At 38.8% G+C, this 17,911-nt stretch overlaps 1 protein-coding gene across 1 annotated transcript in view; it reads right to left on the bottom strand.

Annotated features, from left to right (window-relative positions):
* Positions 1–220: 220 nt before the first annotated feature.
* The window catches only part of DIAPH3 (diaphanous related formin 3), a 482,025-nt gene continuing 464,334 nt past the window's right edge, over positions 221–17,911 (bottom strand). Inside the window, exon 27 of the mRNA XM_028105625.2 lies at positions 221–535. Coding sequence (XP_027961426.1) covers positions 273–535 — 263 coding nt within the window. The 3' untranslated portion in view covers positions 221–272. The remainder of the gene's footprint in view (positions 536–17,911) is intronic.

Genomic DNA, 17,911 nt, shown 5'->3' on the forward strand with positions numbered 1-17,911 from the left:
TAAAGCATTATGTATAATTTAACCACCAAATATAGAACACATGAATACCAGGAGACAAGAAAAGCATTACAACCCATTACAATCTTGAATAAGCCAAGACCTCAAGTACATAGAAAAAGCACTGCAATCATGTTATTTAGCTTTATTTTTCTAACATATATCATAATTTAAACTATATAAAGTCACCTATATAAAAAGCAATTTTTTTTTTCAAGTGGTATAGCTTGGAGCATGGCTTTATATTTGGCTTAATCATTTTTTACCAGCTTAATTTATAAAGCTCGTAATCTTGCCAGCAGGGCTTCAACTTCGGGAACAGATTCGTTTTTAGAAACAGAGCCAAGAAGTTCCATTTCCTTTTTTCTGTTGCTTTCTACATTACAGGCTTCCTTCTTCTCAACTGCCTTGATCCTCCCCGTAGACGTATGAGTGTCTAGATTATAATTAAGCTCCTTGGCGACTGGAGTCCTCGTTGAGTTGCAATTGATATTGTAGTGTGAACGTGACCCTTCTGTCAACTGCACTTTCTGATTTTCTACAGTAAGGAAGAGAGAAACAGAAAATTTATCACTGTGATAAGCAAGGACTGTGCACATTATGAAACATTAATTTAAAATAATTATTCTCAAACAACTCCTCTTAGATAAATTAAAATATTCAGAGAAGGGTAAATTGGAAATAAATACACATTGTTTAAGAATAAACTAAAATATAAATAGACAACCCTTTCCTTAGCATGCATGCTGATTTCCTGGTCTCTGCTCAAATGCTCTAAGCAGAGAGGTCTTCTAGGACCATCCAGCAGAAAGGGCACCGCCCCCTTCCATCACACATTTACCCTTCTTCATAGAACTCCTAGCCACCAGTCACGTCATATACCTGTTTACTTGAACACTGTATCTTTACTAGAATGTCAGTTCCATGACAGCAGGGGGTGCTGTTCTAAATACCGCTTTAACGTCAGTGCCTAAAATGGCCCTAGGGCAAAGCGGTGCTCAATATGCACTGGGTAAGGAAATCCTCTGCATACTCTAGGACCCAAGATATGCATTAGTTGGAATAATAATGAGACTTTTTTTTCTAAAATGAAAACAGAACAAAAAGCAAACCTTCTACTAGGTCTTTAAAAACTCAATGATTTCCTTCAAAAGAAATATAGCATTTGGCAAATTAAACCTTCCTAGCAAATCAAAATTATGTCCTACTCTGTCACATATACACACATATATTCAGACATGTATTCATATGCACACATATATTCTTTTATTGGTAAGTGACACTGAGCTGGCATGGAAGGCTAGAAGGCGAGAGTCGCAATAGCTAACGCGACCAATGGCTCTAGCTGATTGACTTTTGCAGGGAACGCTAGATTTTCTTTTAATTAACTGGCCTATCGCACAACCTTATGAGTTATTAGACCTCAAACTGTTAAAAAACAGACACCCTCAATATTCATGTAACCTTGAATGGGGCTTGAAAATGGCTTCAACAAACTTGCCATGACATTTAGTTTTTTGGTTATTCGCTGAGAGATGTTCCATTATCCCAATAGTAATGACTCTTGAGCACAAGCAGTCACTCATGACAGTGTGTTTTATGTGAATGCTGAAAATTCCAACCGAAAACAGCTTGTACATTAAAAGGTGGCTGCTGAAGATATTTACTGCACTGTCATTTCCTGACCAGGGGCTGCCAGTGATGGATGAGTATTTTACACACTTTCTTGGACAATCTCAACAAATTTTAGAAGTATGATCACCTTTTTAGCTGTTAGAAGAAAATAGTTTTCTTATCACCTCCTCTATCAGGTGGGCAATTGTTACTCAGAAATCAAAATCTAACAGCACTGATTTTCTTAGAGCTGTTTATGCTTTATAATTTATAATGTACATATTGTGTTTGCAGTAAAGAGGACAGAGGTCATAGTATTCCTGCAGTTCCCATGACTGCACAAATTTATTATTTTTTTATAGTATCCACCCTCCCACCCCCAGAATGAGAACTGCATTTGTAGCTAAGTGGAAATCTTTGGTCAGCTTACTGCTCTTTTCCCCCAGATGTTCCTATCTTTTCTCGTCTTTTGCTTTCTTGTAAACGACTCCATCATGATGACATCGCCAATGAAGTCACTGGTACTCTGCTGCTGGGCAACTCTAGCTCCAGTTGTGACGGAAAAGAAGACAGTAAGTTGGCTAAAATATGGGCGTATAATAAACACAAAGTATTGCATACCTTCTCTGGCTATAAAATGGATCAAGCCCAATTCCATATGTGGCAAAATGAAAAAAAAAAAAAAGGGTGGGATTTTGAGGATTGAAATCCACACTTCTGCTTGGCTTTAATAAGTTAACCATGTGTGTCACAGGTTCTAATAATCAACGTCAAAGAGTAGTTGTGAGAATTAATGCAAATGATGTGGGTGACACCAGCTTCAAGATACTTGATTTCCCCTTCTAGAAAAGTTTTTTTTTTTTAAAGATTTTATTTATTTGAGAGAGAGATGCAGACTCCCTGCAGAGCAAGGAGCCCAACGCAGGTCTCAATCCCAGGACCCGGAGATCATGACCTGAGCCGACGGGAGACGCTTAACTGACTGAGCCACCCAGGCGCCCCTCTATAAAAGCTTCTTAAGGGATGCATCTACCACCCAAGGCTGACCCTTCTGACTTTCTGGTGGCTGTACCGGTGAGGCCTGAAATATCATTTTATTAACAGCTTGCATTTATATAGCACCTTTATTTATAAAACGTTTGTTGCACTTTAAACATTACCACCCTCATTTTATAGATTGAGAAGTAAAAGCAAAAGGAGGTTAAGTCATTTGGTTAGACTTAGTTACTGAGTAAATCAGTGGCAGAAGCCAAATGCTGTCTCTAGAGATACTAAGGCTGTCTTAAACAAATTCGAAAAGCTTTTTGCCAAGGAAAAGTGCTAAGTAATTCAAAGCTAAGTTTCATAATAATCATATCCTGTACTTATACCTCAAAATGCTTTCTGTCACATTTAATTCGCTCAATAACTTTGTATAGCAGATCGCAGACCCATGTAAACTACCCCGGTACAGTACATCCAAGGTCATACATGTGCTCCTTTTCTTTCTGGGTCTTACTGAAATTGTGACAATGAATTTCAAGTATGACCTTACTACTATTGCAGTTCCCTCATCCATTCATTCTTCCATTCTCCGAGACAAATATTTCACACCACCTCCTTTCTTATCAAATGTCCAACGTGTTCTCCTTCGCTGTCATTTAACTCATTCAGGGAAACAATCAGAACTCCCATAAGCTTCCACCCGCCCCCAATATCTATCTACTTACTGCATATAGACTCCTTCCCTCCTTAGGGTCTTCTGTACTCCCCTCTGAGGAGCCTTCACCGTGAGCACCACATACTACTGTCATTTGTCTATTCAAGGACATCCTTCTGGCAGCTGTGTCCTTTCTCTATAGGAAAGGTTTCCTTCTTCATGTGATTACTTCCCTCAGCATACGAGTAAGTTGTAATAACCCCAGTCTTTAGAGAAAATATGTATTTGACTCCACATCCTCCATTTACTCCCTCAATTGTCAACTGCCTTTACAGCAAAACATCTCAGAAGAATTGCCCATTCTTACTCTCTCGGTTCCTCTCTTCCTATTTTTCTCTTGAACCCACTCCAATCATGCTTTTGACCCTTTACTCTTCTGAAACAGCTCTTGTCAAGGTCACTAATAAACTGTGTGTTGCTAACAGCAAGTACTCTATATCCACTTGGATATTTTAGTCCTCCTTTACTCAACCTATGCCAGATCAAAGGATGAAATGCCTAGCAGAGCCTGGGCTTTTCTTTAACCGTTTGCTCTTTGAACTTCTTTGGAGGCTTAGGTGCATACCACTGGGTGGGTCAAAGCAGGCAAGAGCATTTCTACCCCCCCTCCTTTTTAAGGAAATTCCAAATAATATTTTGTTCCTATAGCACACCCACAGATAAGAGAAAAACCAAGCTAGCATTTAACTCCTCTGTGGTTTCAGGTGGAGGATCTTTTATGAGCAGCGACAGACAAGATGACACAAAATGGAAAGCGGCCATTCCTGAAACCACCTGCACCAGGACTTCTTTAAGACTGAGCTTCAAGCTCTTAGATAACAACTCTTCACTCCATCCCTCACATTTATCTCTTCGCATTTCAATAGTCTCCAGGTGGGAGACTATTGCAGTTTCTTTCTCTTTGCTTTGTTCCCAGTCATGGGAGCCCCAAACTGTGGAACCGAGGATATCTCATCTGAAATTGCAAAGCTGATAAAGTTGAGATGGAGGAGTCTCCTATCCCACTGCCACTAGCCACAATGTTTACAGGTAGAAGGAAGCTCCCAGGTGAACGTTCACTTTTATTATAATGTTGGTTCAAAGCCAGGTGATTTTGCCATTACTATTATTTTAAACGTTGGCTATTGGTGGCTTCATGTGGGCTGAACTATAGATAAAAATTCCACACAAAAATATGCACTTGGTTTCTAAATGGTTCACTTCAAACATCGGGGGATGGCACAATGCTTTAAATTGGAGAGAACCCTCTATAGGTGCTCAGAGGCATAAAATAATGTGAAGCTAGTGGGCTCATTGCCTTTCCCCAAGAAATTAGATGGTTCCAAATACAAGATGACACACTTGGACTCTTTCTATGAAAGATAAGGCTGGGGTATCAAAAAAAAAATTTCTATATCCTGTCAATTCAAATCCCTACCACTATACATTTTTAAATGGAAACTAAAAATATTAAGACAAAGCAGAATGGTTGCTTAACTCTCCAAAGTGAGGAGGCTTGTGCTATTATTTTATGAATCAAATCTAGGGCTTTACAAGATGCTACAATTGATGTCTGTGAAGGGAAGTATGATATATCTAGGACTACGGCCAATACCAGGGGCCACTGTGATATGGTACAGATGGCAAGGACCAGCTGCTATTCTTAGTAGTAGGTCAGTAAGGGAATCTAATCCACACATCTTGTTTCTACGTTTCTGTGGAAATAAACTGTGAGGATACACGCTATTTTCCTTTAAGACAAAAAAAAAACACAAAACACAAAAAACAAAAAACAACCAAAACCCCCCAAAAAACCCTATTTCAATTTAATTCTTCATATGATTCTCATTCTAAGAATTGATTCTGGAGTCCCACCATGGCTTCTTTCCCCGCCCCCCCCCAAAACTGAATGAAAAGTTGAAACCTGTTGAAAAGCTGAATGGCTCTTAAATACAGAGAACCCCCTGGACTTAAACATGAGAATAAAAGCCTTAAACTAGACTTAGGGCTGGATCCCACATGACCTTTGGCAGACTATAGATGTGGATGACAAAGCTAAACAAAACAAACCCAAAACAAAAAACACCCACCATCCTGAGCTGATTTTTTCCCTTGTTTCCCCCTGAGTAACACAAAAGACATGGGAAACTAGGGAGGTTGCTGACAAGAGAGTAAACAAATATACGCGACTGGGCCTCCAAATGAGGAAATCTTTCAGCCAACCGTTGTTATACTTCTTAGGCTGAGGCCCTGGCTGATGGCCCTTGGGGAAAACCCTCTCAGCCGCAGGAAATCTCAGTTACGGTTTAGAAAGAGGTATTATTCCCTTTAAGTCAGTATTGATCTCCCATCACATTGTGGTTCTAATGGGCACTGGCTCCTTAGAAGTGCCAACTCTCAGATGAAATATAAAATTGAGCTCCTGCCTTTTGTGGTCACTGGTGAGCCTGTGGCAGCTTTGACAGGAGGAAGAACACAAAACTCTGGTGTCCTAAATTGACTGCCTCTGTTCGGTCTTCCAGAAGTTTGGTCTCTCTTCCCCATTCTTTACGTTTTGCTCTTAACTATTACTTTGACCTACTAAGTAGCTGTTTGTTTCACCCCAGAAATGGCTTTACTTTGGTGTGAGAAAAAAATAACCCATAAATATAATTTTTAAAGCACTACTGGGTGTACAGGATAGTAAAGTGTGTGACAAATATATGTTTTTAATCTATGCAATAACTGAAGTTAGTGTGGCCGCCAGCAGCCGATCTCCCTGTGGTTTTCCTTACTGTTGATTTACTGATGCTATAAATAATTGTCTTCCCTTAGTTTCATTTTGCTGTTCATTTTACCTTTTGTATTGAAAATGTGTAAAAATGACAAAAAGAGCAAAAGGGCATTTTGTATATAGTCAGAATCTTTTGGGAGTGCCAAGAGACTTCCTGAAACCCATTACATAAATACAAGAAACAACAAAACAATTACTCCAATTCAAAAAAGACAAAGAGAATGATAAAGGATATCTCTGAATAGAGGAGATACCTGACACTTGTTAGAGAAACATGTACAGAATGGGGTCACTTGTGCTGGGCCCCATGTCACCAAGCCAAGACTTTATACCTAACATAACTGCAGTTTCAGCCTCACCCAGGAATGTAACTAAAGGTTACCAATCAATCTGGAATTACCTGGCCAGCATGGTGAGGTAATCTGCCCAATAGAACCTTTCAGTCTCCTTTCAAAGGACGGTGACCTTGCCTGAAATACACCCTTTCCTCACCTCCCCCCCTTTTAGCCTATAAAAGTCTTCCATTTCTTACAGCTCCTTGAAGCTCCTTACTGTGCGCTAGATAGGATGCTGCCTGATTCATAGACTTCTGAATAAAGCCAGCTTGATCTTCACATTTACTCAGTTGAATTTTGTTTTCTAATAGATTTGGCGGCAGCAGTGGGATCTAAAGTGAACTTTTGGGAGCTTTGGAAACAACCAGAAACACAGAAGTGGTACCCATGAATGTTTTTGAGTTTTTCCTTGCCATGTCTGAGGGCTGTGAGTTCCTCTTGGTTCTGACTTCAGCTCTTGCATTGAGCTTCTAATCTAATTGGCTTTCTAGTCAGTTCGACATTGGGAGCAGCTGATAGTTTGGGCCACAATTCTTGTTTAATTGGTGGAAACACCTGGCCGTTGATTCTGTCCCCAAATCCACATGGGAACTGTTAGTGGGAGTTTGCAGTTCCCCAGTTACGTGGAGCCCCCAGTCCCCATTTGTTGAGGTCTGCTGCTTTAGTACTTCCCCCAGTCCAAGGTTCCTTGGTGGGAACTGGTAGTGGGCCACACAGGGCCTTTTCTTGTCTGGGCTGCAGCAACATCTTCTGGTTACTGCTGGTATATTAAGGTACACAGGTTTGTCTGTCTGGTTTTGTGTAGATAAAGGCTATTGCTAAAGGAATCTGTGAAGCAGCTGCAAAGTTGGCAGGCAAAGGTCTAGCATTTAAAAGCTGTTACAGCTCTTGCGACCTAACCCTTGTTAGGATAAGTTGGTCACAGGACAGGTCAGATTGACCCTAGGTCACCGGTCAACCTCAATTTCTGTGCAGTGAGGTATATGGCAAATACCACAGAACCCCCAAACCAAAAGGCACATCCCTTTTAAGTATTAGTTTGACTCCAAGAATCCAAAGGCTTATCTTTAAAAAAAAAAAATTTAAAAATGAGACCCTTAAATTCAAAAAGTTGAGTGTACCACCTTCCAGCATACCTGTTTATTTAATGTCTAAGAACTAAGGTTACAGAACATATAAGTATCTAAAAAATGGCAAAATCTTACTAAAGACAACCAAGATTGTTCATTTAAAAAGTGCACTCAAAAGCAAGAGTTCCTGAATTAAACAGAATGGGGTGCCTTCTGAAAGGCTTCAAGATTCCAAATGGTTCCATTAAAAAATTTGCAGCAAAAGGCTCATGAAAAATTAGACACAAGAGGTACCTAAAACAAAGGATGATAAAACTGATAGGACTCCTACTGTTCTCCTCTACCTTCTGTTACCTGAGTACTCACATTCTAACTGTCTGAACTGCCTTTCAACTCTGAAGAGACTATTAAACAGTTACCTTTACAATAAAACCACCAAAAGTTGTGGGTGATCCTTTTCAGGTATCAATCACTCCTTGATCAAAAATTGAAATAAGTGCCACAATTATGGAAATTCCCTAAAGGGAGGAGCCCCAAGAGTGTTCTGAAGAATTTAGTCATTATTGGGGCCTTATCAGCTTTTACAAATGATGGTGGGACCTGGTGAAGCCCAAGAATGGATGTGGGAAGCAAAATGGCAAAACACCCAGGATGATTTTTGAGATACTTGATTTTCAACATGGTCCCCTCAGGGGCCAATAAAAGCTCACAAAATAGCAACAATAGCAACAATAAACTAATCTTTTACAAGCCATTCCTAGGATTTTTCCCTGCCTGCAGGGATTGGTTTGTTATTCAAACACACAAAAGATAAATCTATCTTCCTACAGCATTCCAGGTTCCATACAATAAACATCACCCAACCTGCTCTTACTGCCCGAGTAGTTAATGCATTATCTCCTGAGTCGACTGAAAAAAGGCAGAACATAGAATGGGAGATCACCAGTGTGTCTGAACTTGCATCCATAGCTGAACACTGTGTAAGGTCTTTGGAACACAACCACAAACAAAAGTCTACCAAGTGAGTGACCTTACAGCTACAACAGATCCAAGGTCACACACCTGAGATAACCCTTAGCTGCCTATATCACACCCTCTAGGCATCCACCATTAGAATGATGGCCCAGGGCGCCTGGGTGGCTCGGTTGGTTAAGTGACTGCCTTCGGCTCAGGTCATGATCCTGGAGTCACGGGATCGAGTCCCACATCGGGCTCCCTGCTCGGCGGGGAGTCTGCTTCTCCCTCTGACCCTCTTCCCTCTCATGCTCTCTATCTCTCATTCTCTCTCTCTCAAATAAATAAATAAATAAATAAATAAATAAATAAATAAATAAATAAAATCTTAAAAAAAAAAAAAAGAATGATGGCCCAAGGGTCAATGTTTCATTTGTAATCAACTGGGCCACTGGAAAAAGAAGGATACTGAAAGGTCCTGTGGAAATTCTTAACATCAACTTGAATGAAGTAGCTCTTTGGTCAGAGGCTGATAATTGGAGTCTGACGGGAATATTTTTAAGGCCTTCTCCCCTTAGCTAAAATAGAACTATGTAACAAGAAGGCAAGAAAAACTTTCTAGCACCTTCATAAAAGGATTTATGAGTGGATCAGCCTACGATGTCATTTAAGTTGCAACCCAACCCCTTGAGGAATTAAAAGCAACTGTCCTTACCTTATGAATCTTTACAAAACCAGAGAAGTAGCTCCAGAAAAAAATTTAAAGCCCACCTATTCTTTCTACCAATCCCCAGACCTCCTCTATTTATCTTGAAACGCTTGTAAATCTTGTAAAAATTTTGGCCCTAGGAAACAAAAGTCAGGCACTTTTGTTTGTCAGGCACAGAGGAACTTGCATTTTTTTCCCTGTGCCTTTGAGATGTAAATGTTCTACTTGATCCCTCCAGGAATTCTTACCTAGGTCATCTCTTTCAAATACCAACTTCAGGAATAAGAATGGCTACAGATGGTGGATGTAGGAAGACCCTGAACTCCCCTCTTCCATGAGCACATCTAATCTACACCTCTTTATAGAACAATTCCTCCTGAAGAACTGAGGGCTGACTGAACAGCTTTCTGCGCAACCAAACTGCCCAGATACAGAATGAGAGAGAGGGATGGACACAAAGAGACCTGTGCAGGTTCATCCGCTCTGGGGCACAGGAAAACCAACCAACCAACCAACCAACCACAGTTTAAAATGGCAACTAGAATATAAAGGACCCAGCCGTAGAGCCCTGCTACATGGCAGCAGAGCTGCTGGAACTCTCTCCAGGTCAGACGGGCTGGCAAGTGCCACTGTTTATGTTCTTCCTCCTCCACCTTGATAGTGTAGAGGACAGCAGGGTTCAGGCTCACTAACCAGACTGCCCACCTTAGGGAGCCCTGGGCACCTAGCCCATACCAGCCCCAGATGGCATGGTTTAAAAGAGCAACTAGAATATAAAGGATCTAACCCTAGAACTTAGCCAAACAGCAGGAGACCTCTCTAGGACAAAAGGGCTGTGAAGCAGCACAATTTTCATTTCCCCTCCACCTTGATAGTGTGGACAGGAGCAGGGTTCAGGCACCCTAGCCGGCCTACCACCTCAGTGAACCCTGGGTCCTACAGCCCACACTAGCCCCAGCCATCCCACCAAGGCAACCCAATATGGCACATACTGGGAAACCCCTAATCAGTGCTCACCACAGCTTCAGCCCTCTCGCCAAGATGACACGGGTACAAAACATCCTGAAACACTCCAGGCCCATTCTCTGATTCCAGACAATTTGCCTCGGCACCTTCAGCATAGAGCACCTTGGGAAGTCCTGGCCTGAGTGATGAGGGAGTAGAAGGCTGGCTGAGGACAAAGCACAAGCCACGACACCCTGCAACCTCCCCCCGACCTCCCACTCCTGGGCAGGACCTGTGTGACATCTTTCCAGGAATCTCCCAACAATCTTAATGCTAATATCTTGCTAGAAGGGTAAACAACCTTAACTTGCCAATGGCAAGACCTCTGGTATCTTGTAAGTCAGTCCTCTTTAGCATATGACAGTTCTTTTGAAACCTCCCTTTTCCTTACTTTCCCCAACTCCAGAGTATATAATCACCACTCCTCAAGACCACAGTGCAGCAGCTCTTTCTGCCTACAGTCCTACAGGAGCATAAAGCCTATGCTTTAATAAACCACCATTTTGCACCAAACACATCTTAAGAATTCTTTCTTGGTTGTCAGCTCTGGACCTCACCCCACCAAACCTCACTTATACTCCAAAACCACATCGTGTGCACTCCTGGGCTCCAGCTGCCACCTGGGAAGAATGCACCCCTTGGCCCTCACATGCCTCAACTTTACCCACCCTACCAGGGTGCACCCTGCAGGGAGGGCCCTGGGACACCCCGGTTTGCACCCACTTCAGCTTCAGCTGTCCTGCCAGGGCACCCTCTGTGGAGAGAGCCCCGAGACTGCACTTCAGTTATGGTTATCCCACCAGGGCAGCCCTAGCACAGAGGGCCCTGGGAACCACAGCCCATGACAGCCCAAGCTCCAGCCAACCAAAGTTACCAGATGACCACACACAAGATCATTTCTTCAAGTTTAGAAGTAGCTGTTCTGCCTAATTCATAGAAATAAACACAGAAAGTCAAGCAAAATGAGGAGACAGGCATACGCTCCAAACAAAGGCCAAGACAAAATGTAAGAAAACGTAAATAAAATGAAAATAAGCAATCTACCTGATAAAAAATTCAAAGAATAATTCATAAAGATTATTTATGATATTTTGATAATCATATTTATGATTATCTCACCAGATTTGAGAAAAAGAGGAATGAATTCAGAGAAAACTTCAACAAAGTGGTGGAATTCATAAAAAAGAACCAATCAGAGATGGAGCATACAATAAATGAAATAAAGAATACAAAGGAAGGAATCAACAATGGATTGGAGGATGTGGAAGAACAGCAATCCTTACAACAGGGTAATGGAAAGCACCCAAGCTGAACAGCAAAAACAAAAAATTTTCAAAAATGATGATTTAAAAAAAGGAAAGGTTAAGAGATCTCTTGGACAAGATCAAGTAAACAAATGCATTATAGAGGGGTCCTAGGAGGTGAAGAGAAAAAGGGGCAGAAAATTATTTGAAGAAATAATAGCTGAAAAGTTCCCTAGCATAGGGAAGGAAACAGACATCCATGTTCAGGAATCAGAGTTCCAAACAAGATGAACCCAAGGGGGTCCACACTACAACACAAAATTAAACTGTCAAAGCTTAAAGATTGAGAATTTTCAAAGAAGCAAGAGAGAAGCAACTAGTTATGTACAAGGAAACCCCATAAAACTATCAGCTGATTTTTCAGCAGAAATTTTGCAGGCCAGAAGAGAGCGGCATAATATATACCAAGTGCTGAAAGGAAAAAAACCTATATCCAAGAATATCTGTGTGGCAAAGTTATCATTCAGAATGAAGAAGAGAGTTTCCCAGAAAAATGTTAAAGGAGGTAATCAACACAAAAGTCGCCTTACAAAAAATGTTAAAAGGACTTCTTTAACTATAAAACCAAAGGTCATAATTAGAAGAAAATTATGAAGGGAAAAAAATTTCATGAGTAAAAGCAAACATACAGAAAAGGTAGTGAAGCAGTTACTTATAAAGCTAGCATAAAGATTCAAAGACAAAGGCAATAAAACCAATTATATGTAAACAACTAGTAAAAGGAACTTGCAGAGTAAAGATGTAAAACATGACAACATACACATAAAACAGGAAGTAAAAATGAAGTTATTATAGAATGTGTTCAAACTTAAGTGACCATCAACTTAATGTAGACTGCTATACACTTAGGATGTTATATATGAACCTTACGGTAACCACAAACCAAAAACCTGTAATAGATACACAAAAAAATGAAAAGGAATCCAAGCATAATATTATAGAAAGTCATCAATCACAAGGAAAGAGAGTAAGAAAAAAAGAGAAGTACAAAACAACCAGAAAATAACAAAATAGCATTAAGTCTATACCTACCAAATTACTTGTATATGGTCTAAGTGTTCCAATAAAAATACATAGCATGGTGGAGTGGAAAATACCAAGACCCATTTATGTACTGTCTACAAGAGACTCACTTCAGGCCTGAAGACATATTTAGACAAAGTGAGGTGATGGAAAAAGATATTTCATGCAAATGGATGCAGTTGGGGAAAAAAAAAAAAGCTAGGGTAGTAATACTTGTATCAGAAAAAATAGACTTTAAAACAAAGACTGCAATGAGACAAAAAAAAAAAGGATTTACATAATGACAAAGAGATCCATCCAACAAGAGGATATAACAATTGCTTAACTATCTATGCATCCAATACTGGAGCATCTAAATATATAAAGCAAATATTAACAGACATAAAGGGAGGGATTGACAGTGGCATAATAATACTAGAAGACTTTAACACCCCACTGCTATCAATGGATAGATCATCCAGGGAGAGACTCAGTGCACATGGAACGTTCTCCAGGACAGATCACATGTTAGGTCACAAAACAAGTCTCAATAAATTCAAGAAGATTGAAATCCTATTAAGCATCTTTTCCAACCACAATGGTATGAAATAGCAATCAATTAGAAGGAAAAAAAAATAACTGGGAAAAAATGACAGGCTAAACAATATACTACTAAACAACCTAAGAGTCAATGAAGAAATCAAAGAGAAAATAAAAATACATGGAGACCAATAAAAATAAAAACACAATGCTTCGAAATCTTTAAGACACAGCAAAAACGGTTCTAGGAGGGAAATATATACAGGCCTACCTCAAGAAATAAGAAAAAGCTCAAATAAACTACCTAACCTTGCACCTAAGAAAAAGAATAAACATTGCAGAAAAAGCCTTTAACAACATTCAACATCTGTTCATGATATAAATTTTCAACAAAGTGGGCTTAGAGTAAACATACCTTAAAATAATAAAGACAATATATGACCAATACACAGCTAACATCATACTCAATGGTGAGAAACAGAGCTTTTCTTCTAAGATCAGGAATAAGATAGGATGTCTTCTCTCACTACTTTTATTGGTGGAAATAAAAGTCCTAGCAATCAGACAAGAAAAAGAAATAAAAGGATCCAAACTGGTAAGGAAAAAGTAAATTTGTTTCTATTTGTAGATGATATGATACTATACATAGAAAACTCCAAAGACTCCAACCAAAAACTATTAGGATAAGTCCACTAAAGTTGCAGAATACAGACTTAATATACCGAAATCTATTGTTTGTATACACTAATAATAAAGTAGCAAAAGATAAATTAAGAAAATTCCACTTACAACTGCACCAAAAATAAAATACATAGGAATAAACTTAACCAAGGAGGTGAAAGACCTATACGCTGAATACTAAAAAACACTGATGAAAGAAACTGAGGATGGAGTGCCTGGGTGGCTCATTCGGTTAAGCGTCTAGCTTCGGTTTCAGCATAGGTCATGATCTCAGGGTCTTGAGATTGAAACCTGCATTGGGCTCCCCGCTCAGCGAGGAGTCTGCTCTTCCCCTACCACACTCTGTCCCTGCTCATGCACACTCACTCTCTCTAAAATAAATAAATATATCTTAAAAAAAGCAAGAAGCAAGCAAGCGAGCAATTGAAGATGACACAAATGGGAAGACATACCATGCTCATGGATTGGAAGAATTATGGTTAAGATGTCCATATTTCCTAAAGCAGCCTATTCAGTGTAATCCCTATCAAAATGCCAATAGCATTTCTCACAGAACTAGAGCAAATCATCATAAAATTTGTATAGTTCCACCAAAGACCCCATATAGTCAAAGCAATCTTAAGAAGAACAAAGTTAGAGGTATCACAATCCTAGATTTCAAGATATACTACAAAGCTATAATAATCAAGATAGTATGACACTGGCACAGAAATAGGCACATAGATCAATGGAACAGAATAGAAAGCCCAGAAATAAACCCATGCATATATGGTAAGTTAATCCATGACAAAAGAGGCAAGAATATATGGTGGGGAAAAGACAGTCTCTTCAGTAAATAGTGTTGAGAAAACTGGACAGCTACGTGCAAAAGAACGAAACTGGACCACTTTCTTACATTATACACAAAAATAAACTAAGAATAAATTAAAGACCAAAAATGTGACCATAACCACTCCCAGAAAAAAACATGGGCAATAATCCCTTGGACATCAGCCTTAGCAACATTTATCTAAGTATGTCTCCTCAGGCAAGGGAAACAAAGCAAACATAAAGTACTGGGACTAAACCAAAATAAAAAGCTTTTGCACAGCAAAGGAAACCATCAACAAAATGGTAAGGCAACCTACTGAATGGGTGAAGATACTTACAAATGATATATCCAATGAGAGGTTAATATCCAAAACATACAGAACTTAACACCAAAAAACCCCAAATAGTCTGATTAAAAAATCGGTAGAGGATCTGAATAGACATTTTTCAAAAGATGGCCAACAGACATATTCAACATCACTAATTATCAAGGACATGCAAATCAAAACCACACTGACATATCACTTCATACCAAAAACAAGAAATAACAAGTACTGGCAAAGATGTGCACTGTTGGTGAGAATATAAATTGGTATAGCCACTGTGGAAAACAATATGGAGTTTCTTCAAAAAATAAAAAATAGAAATACCATACAATCCAGTAATTTCATTAAGGGGGCTTTAGCCAAAGAAAACAAAAATACTAATTCAAAAAGATCTGTGCATCCCTATATGTTTATTGCAGCATTATGTGCAATGGCCAAGATAGGGAAGCAACTTAAGTGTCCACTGACAGAAGAATAAAGACGGTGTGGTTTATATGTGTAACAGAATATCACTCAGCCGTAAAAAAGAAAAGAGATCTTGACATTTGAAACAACACAGATGGACCTGGAGGGTATTATGCTAAGTGAAACGAGTCAGAGAAAGACAAATATAATTTGATTTTACTAATATGTAGAATCTAGACAACAAATGAATGAATACACAACAACAAAAAAGCATTAACAGACCCATAAATACAGAGAACAAACAGTAGCCAGAGGGGATGGGGTAGGGAGATGGGCAAAATGGGTTAAGGGAAGTGGAAGGAACAGGCTTCCAGTTACGGAAGGAAGAGGTCACAGGGATAAAAGGTATAGCATAGGGAATATATAGTTAATGGTATTAGAATAGTGTTGTATAGTGAGAGATGGTAACTTATGATGAGCACAGCATAACCTATAGAGTTGTCAAATCACAGTTGAACAGCTGAAACTAATGTCAGATTGTATGTCAACTATCCTTCAATAAAAATAAAATACCAACTCCAAGGAGGTAATTACCAGGAAAAAAAACAAAAACAAAAGGAGACAGGGTTATTTTAAAACTTAGGCAAATGAAAAACCTTGCACCTTTCCCACTAATATTATTAAAAGGCTTTTGCCATCTAAGCAGGTGACCACAAATTATTCTATCTGCCAGAAACGTAATTTGGATTCAGCATCTTTTGTTAACTAATGATTATAAATGGAAGGTACATGGTCTCTGTGTCTGTCTTTATGTTTCTCTCTCTCTATATATGCTGTAGAGATGTATTTTCTACCTCTGGATAGTGTTACTAAAAGTAATTTGTAAAAAAGCTCTATGTAATTGGCTTGAAGAGAATTAAGCACTCATATGCATTAAGGACTCCTAAAACCCTCAGAAATATAATAGAAACTAACCCAAATGCTTTTTTAAAAATTTAATTTTATTTATTTATTTATTTATTAGAGAGAGAGTGAGCAAGAGAGAGCACAAGCCAGGGGAGGGGCAGAGAGAGAGGGAGAAGCAGACTCCCCGCTGAGCAGGGAGCCCAATGTGGGACTTGATCCCAGGACCCTGGGATCATGACCCGAGCCAAAGGCAGATGCTTAACCAACTGAGCTATCCAGGCACCCTAACCCAAATGCTTTTTAAGTTCATGTGATCTGAGATGGTAATTTCTGGTAAATAGAAGCTAGTTGAAATTTGTTGGATTGATTAAAATAGATATGTCTTCAGAATCATAAGCATTAAAATTAATGTAGACGTGTAACTTTATTCTACTTGAGTTTATTAGTCAAATTGGGTCACGTTATCTCTGTTACAAGATTTGTTAGCAAGAAAGAGCAAGAGATGATAGTTGAGTTTGTCTCATGAAATTTTTGTGGGTAATTTAAACATAATTATTGAGAACAGTGAATTAAATAGATGTAAGGGGGCAAAAAAGGTTTTAAGTCAACTTTTTAAATAGTGTCCCCAAATCTTTTTGGTAGCCTGAAACCTTAAAGTTTTGCTAAGTTAATTTAAATGATGGATAGGCATTAAATATCGACATTATTTCCAAAGATTAAATACTGAAACAATTACTGAATTTTTACCCACTTTTGGCTTCCTTTTACAGAGGAACTAAAGATATTTGGGTATTAGTAAACATGTTTTGTGCCACACTGAAGAAAGCACACTGAAGAAAGCATATGTTTCTACAAATTAAAAAATTATTTATAATTTGTCAAGCCACAGAATGCTCATGTGAAAGACAGTTCACAATTGCTTACTTCTTTATTTTCACTAAAAATTACAGTTTTTAGTGTTAAAAATACCAATATATGTAATTAAAGCTGCTAGAAATAATAAAGGAAGCATCTCCATATGTAAGAAAAGTAGGATGTGTGTTTTCAGTAAAAGAAGGTCTGAAAAATGGAAATGTGTTTTTTCAAATTACAAAAAAGTAATTTTGTCCTAAAGTGAGACTGGTTATTTCAGAATGGGAAAGAGTAAAAAAAATTGGACAAAATTGTAGAAGATTTGAATCTTGGGGAAGGAATTTTATGGTAGTCAAGATGGCTAAGATTTGAATAAGTTAAGTTAAATAAAAAAGATGAGGTTTAATATCAAAAGTACACTGGTACAAAATTACAACTGGCTTTCTCTCTGTTAAAAAGATGAAGTTTTTCTGGACTTTGGGTCTGCTTTTGGTAACAGATTGTGAAAGTTTCTTTACCTTTTAAGTAATCTGCATTGGAAGCAAAGACTTTGTATCTTAAGAAAAAAATTTACTGTGTTTCATGTTAAACTTTATCTTTGGGTCTTTGATTACTTAAGAAAAACTGAGTCTTCTAGGGGCGCCTGGGTGGCTCAGTTGGTTAAGCGACTGCCTTCGGCTCAGGTCATGATCCTGGAGTCCCGGGATTGAGTCCCACATCGGGCTCCCTGCTCAGCAGGGAGTCTGCTTCTCCCTCTGACCCTCTTCCCTCTCGTGCTCTCTATCTCTCATTCTCTCTCTCTCAAATAAATAAATAAAATCTTTAAAAAAAAAAGAAAGAAAAACTAAATCTTCTAAATTCGTTAAGTCTTACTAAGTTCCTATGTCCTGCCACAATACTAGCATAATTCCGCTTATCATTTTAAAATGTGTGTCACAGAAATAACCACA

The sequence above is a fragment of the Eumetopias jubatus genome, unplaced genomic scaffold (assembly GCF_037043125.1).
Source record: "Eumetopias jubatus isolate StellerSeaLion01/CBP00866 unplaced genomic scaffold, mEumJub1_p1.0 scaffold_3, whole genome shotgun sequence".
Lineage (NCBI taxonomy): Eukaryota > Metazoa > Chordata > Mammalia > Carnivora > Otariidae > Eumetopias > Eumetopias jubatus.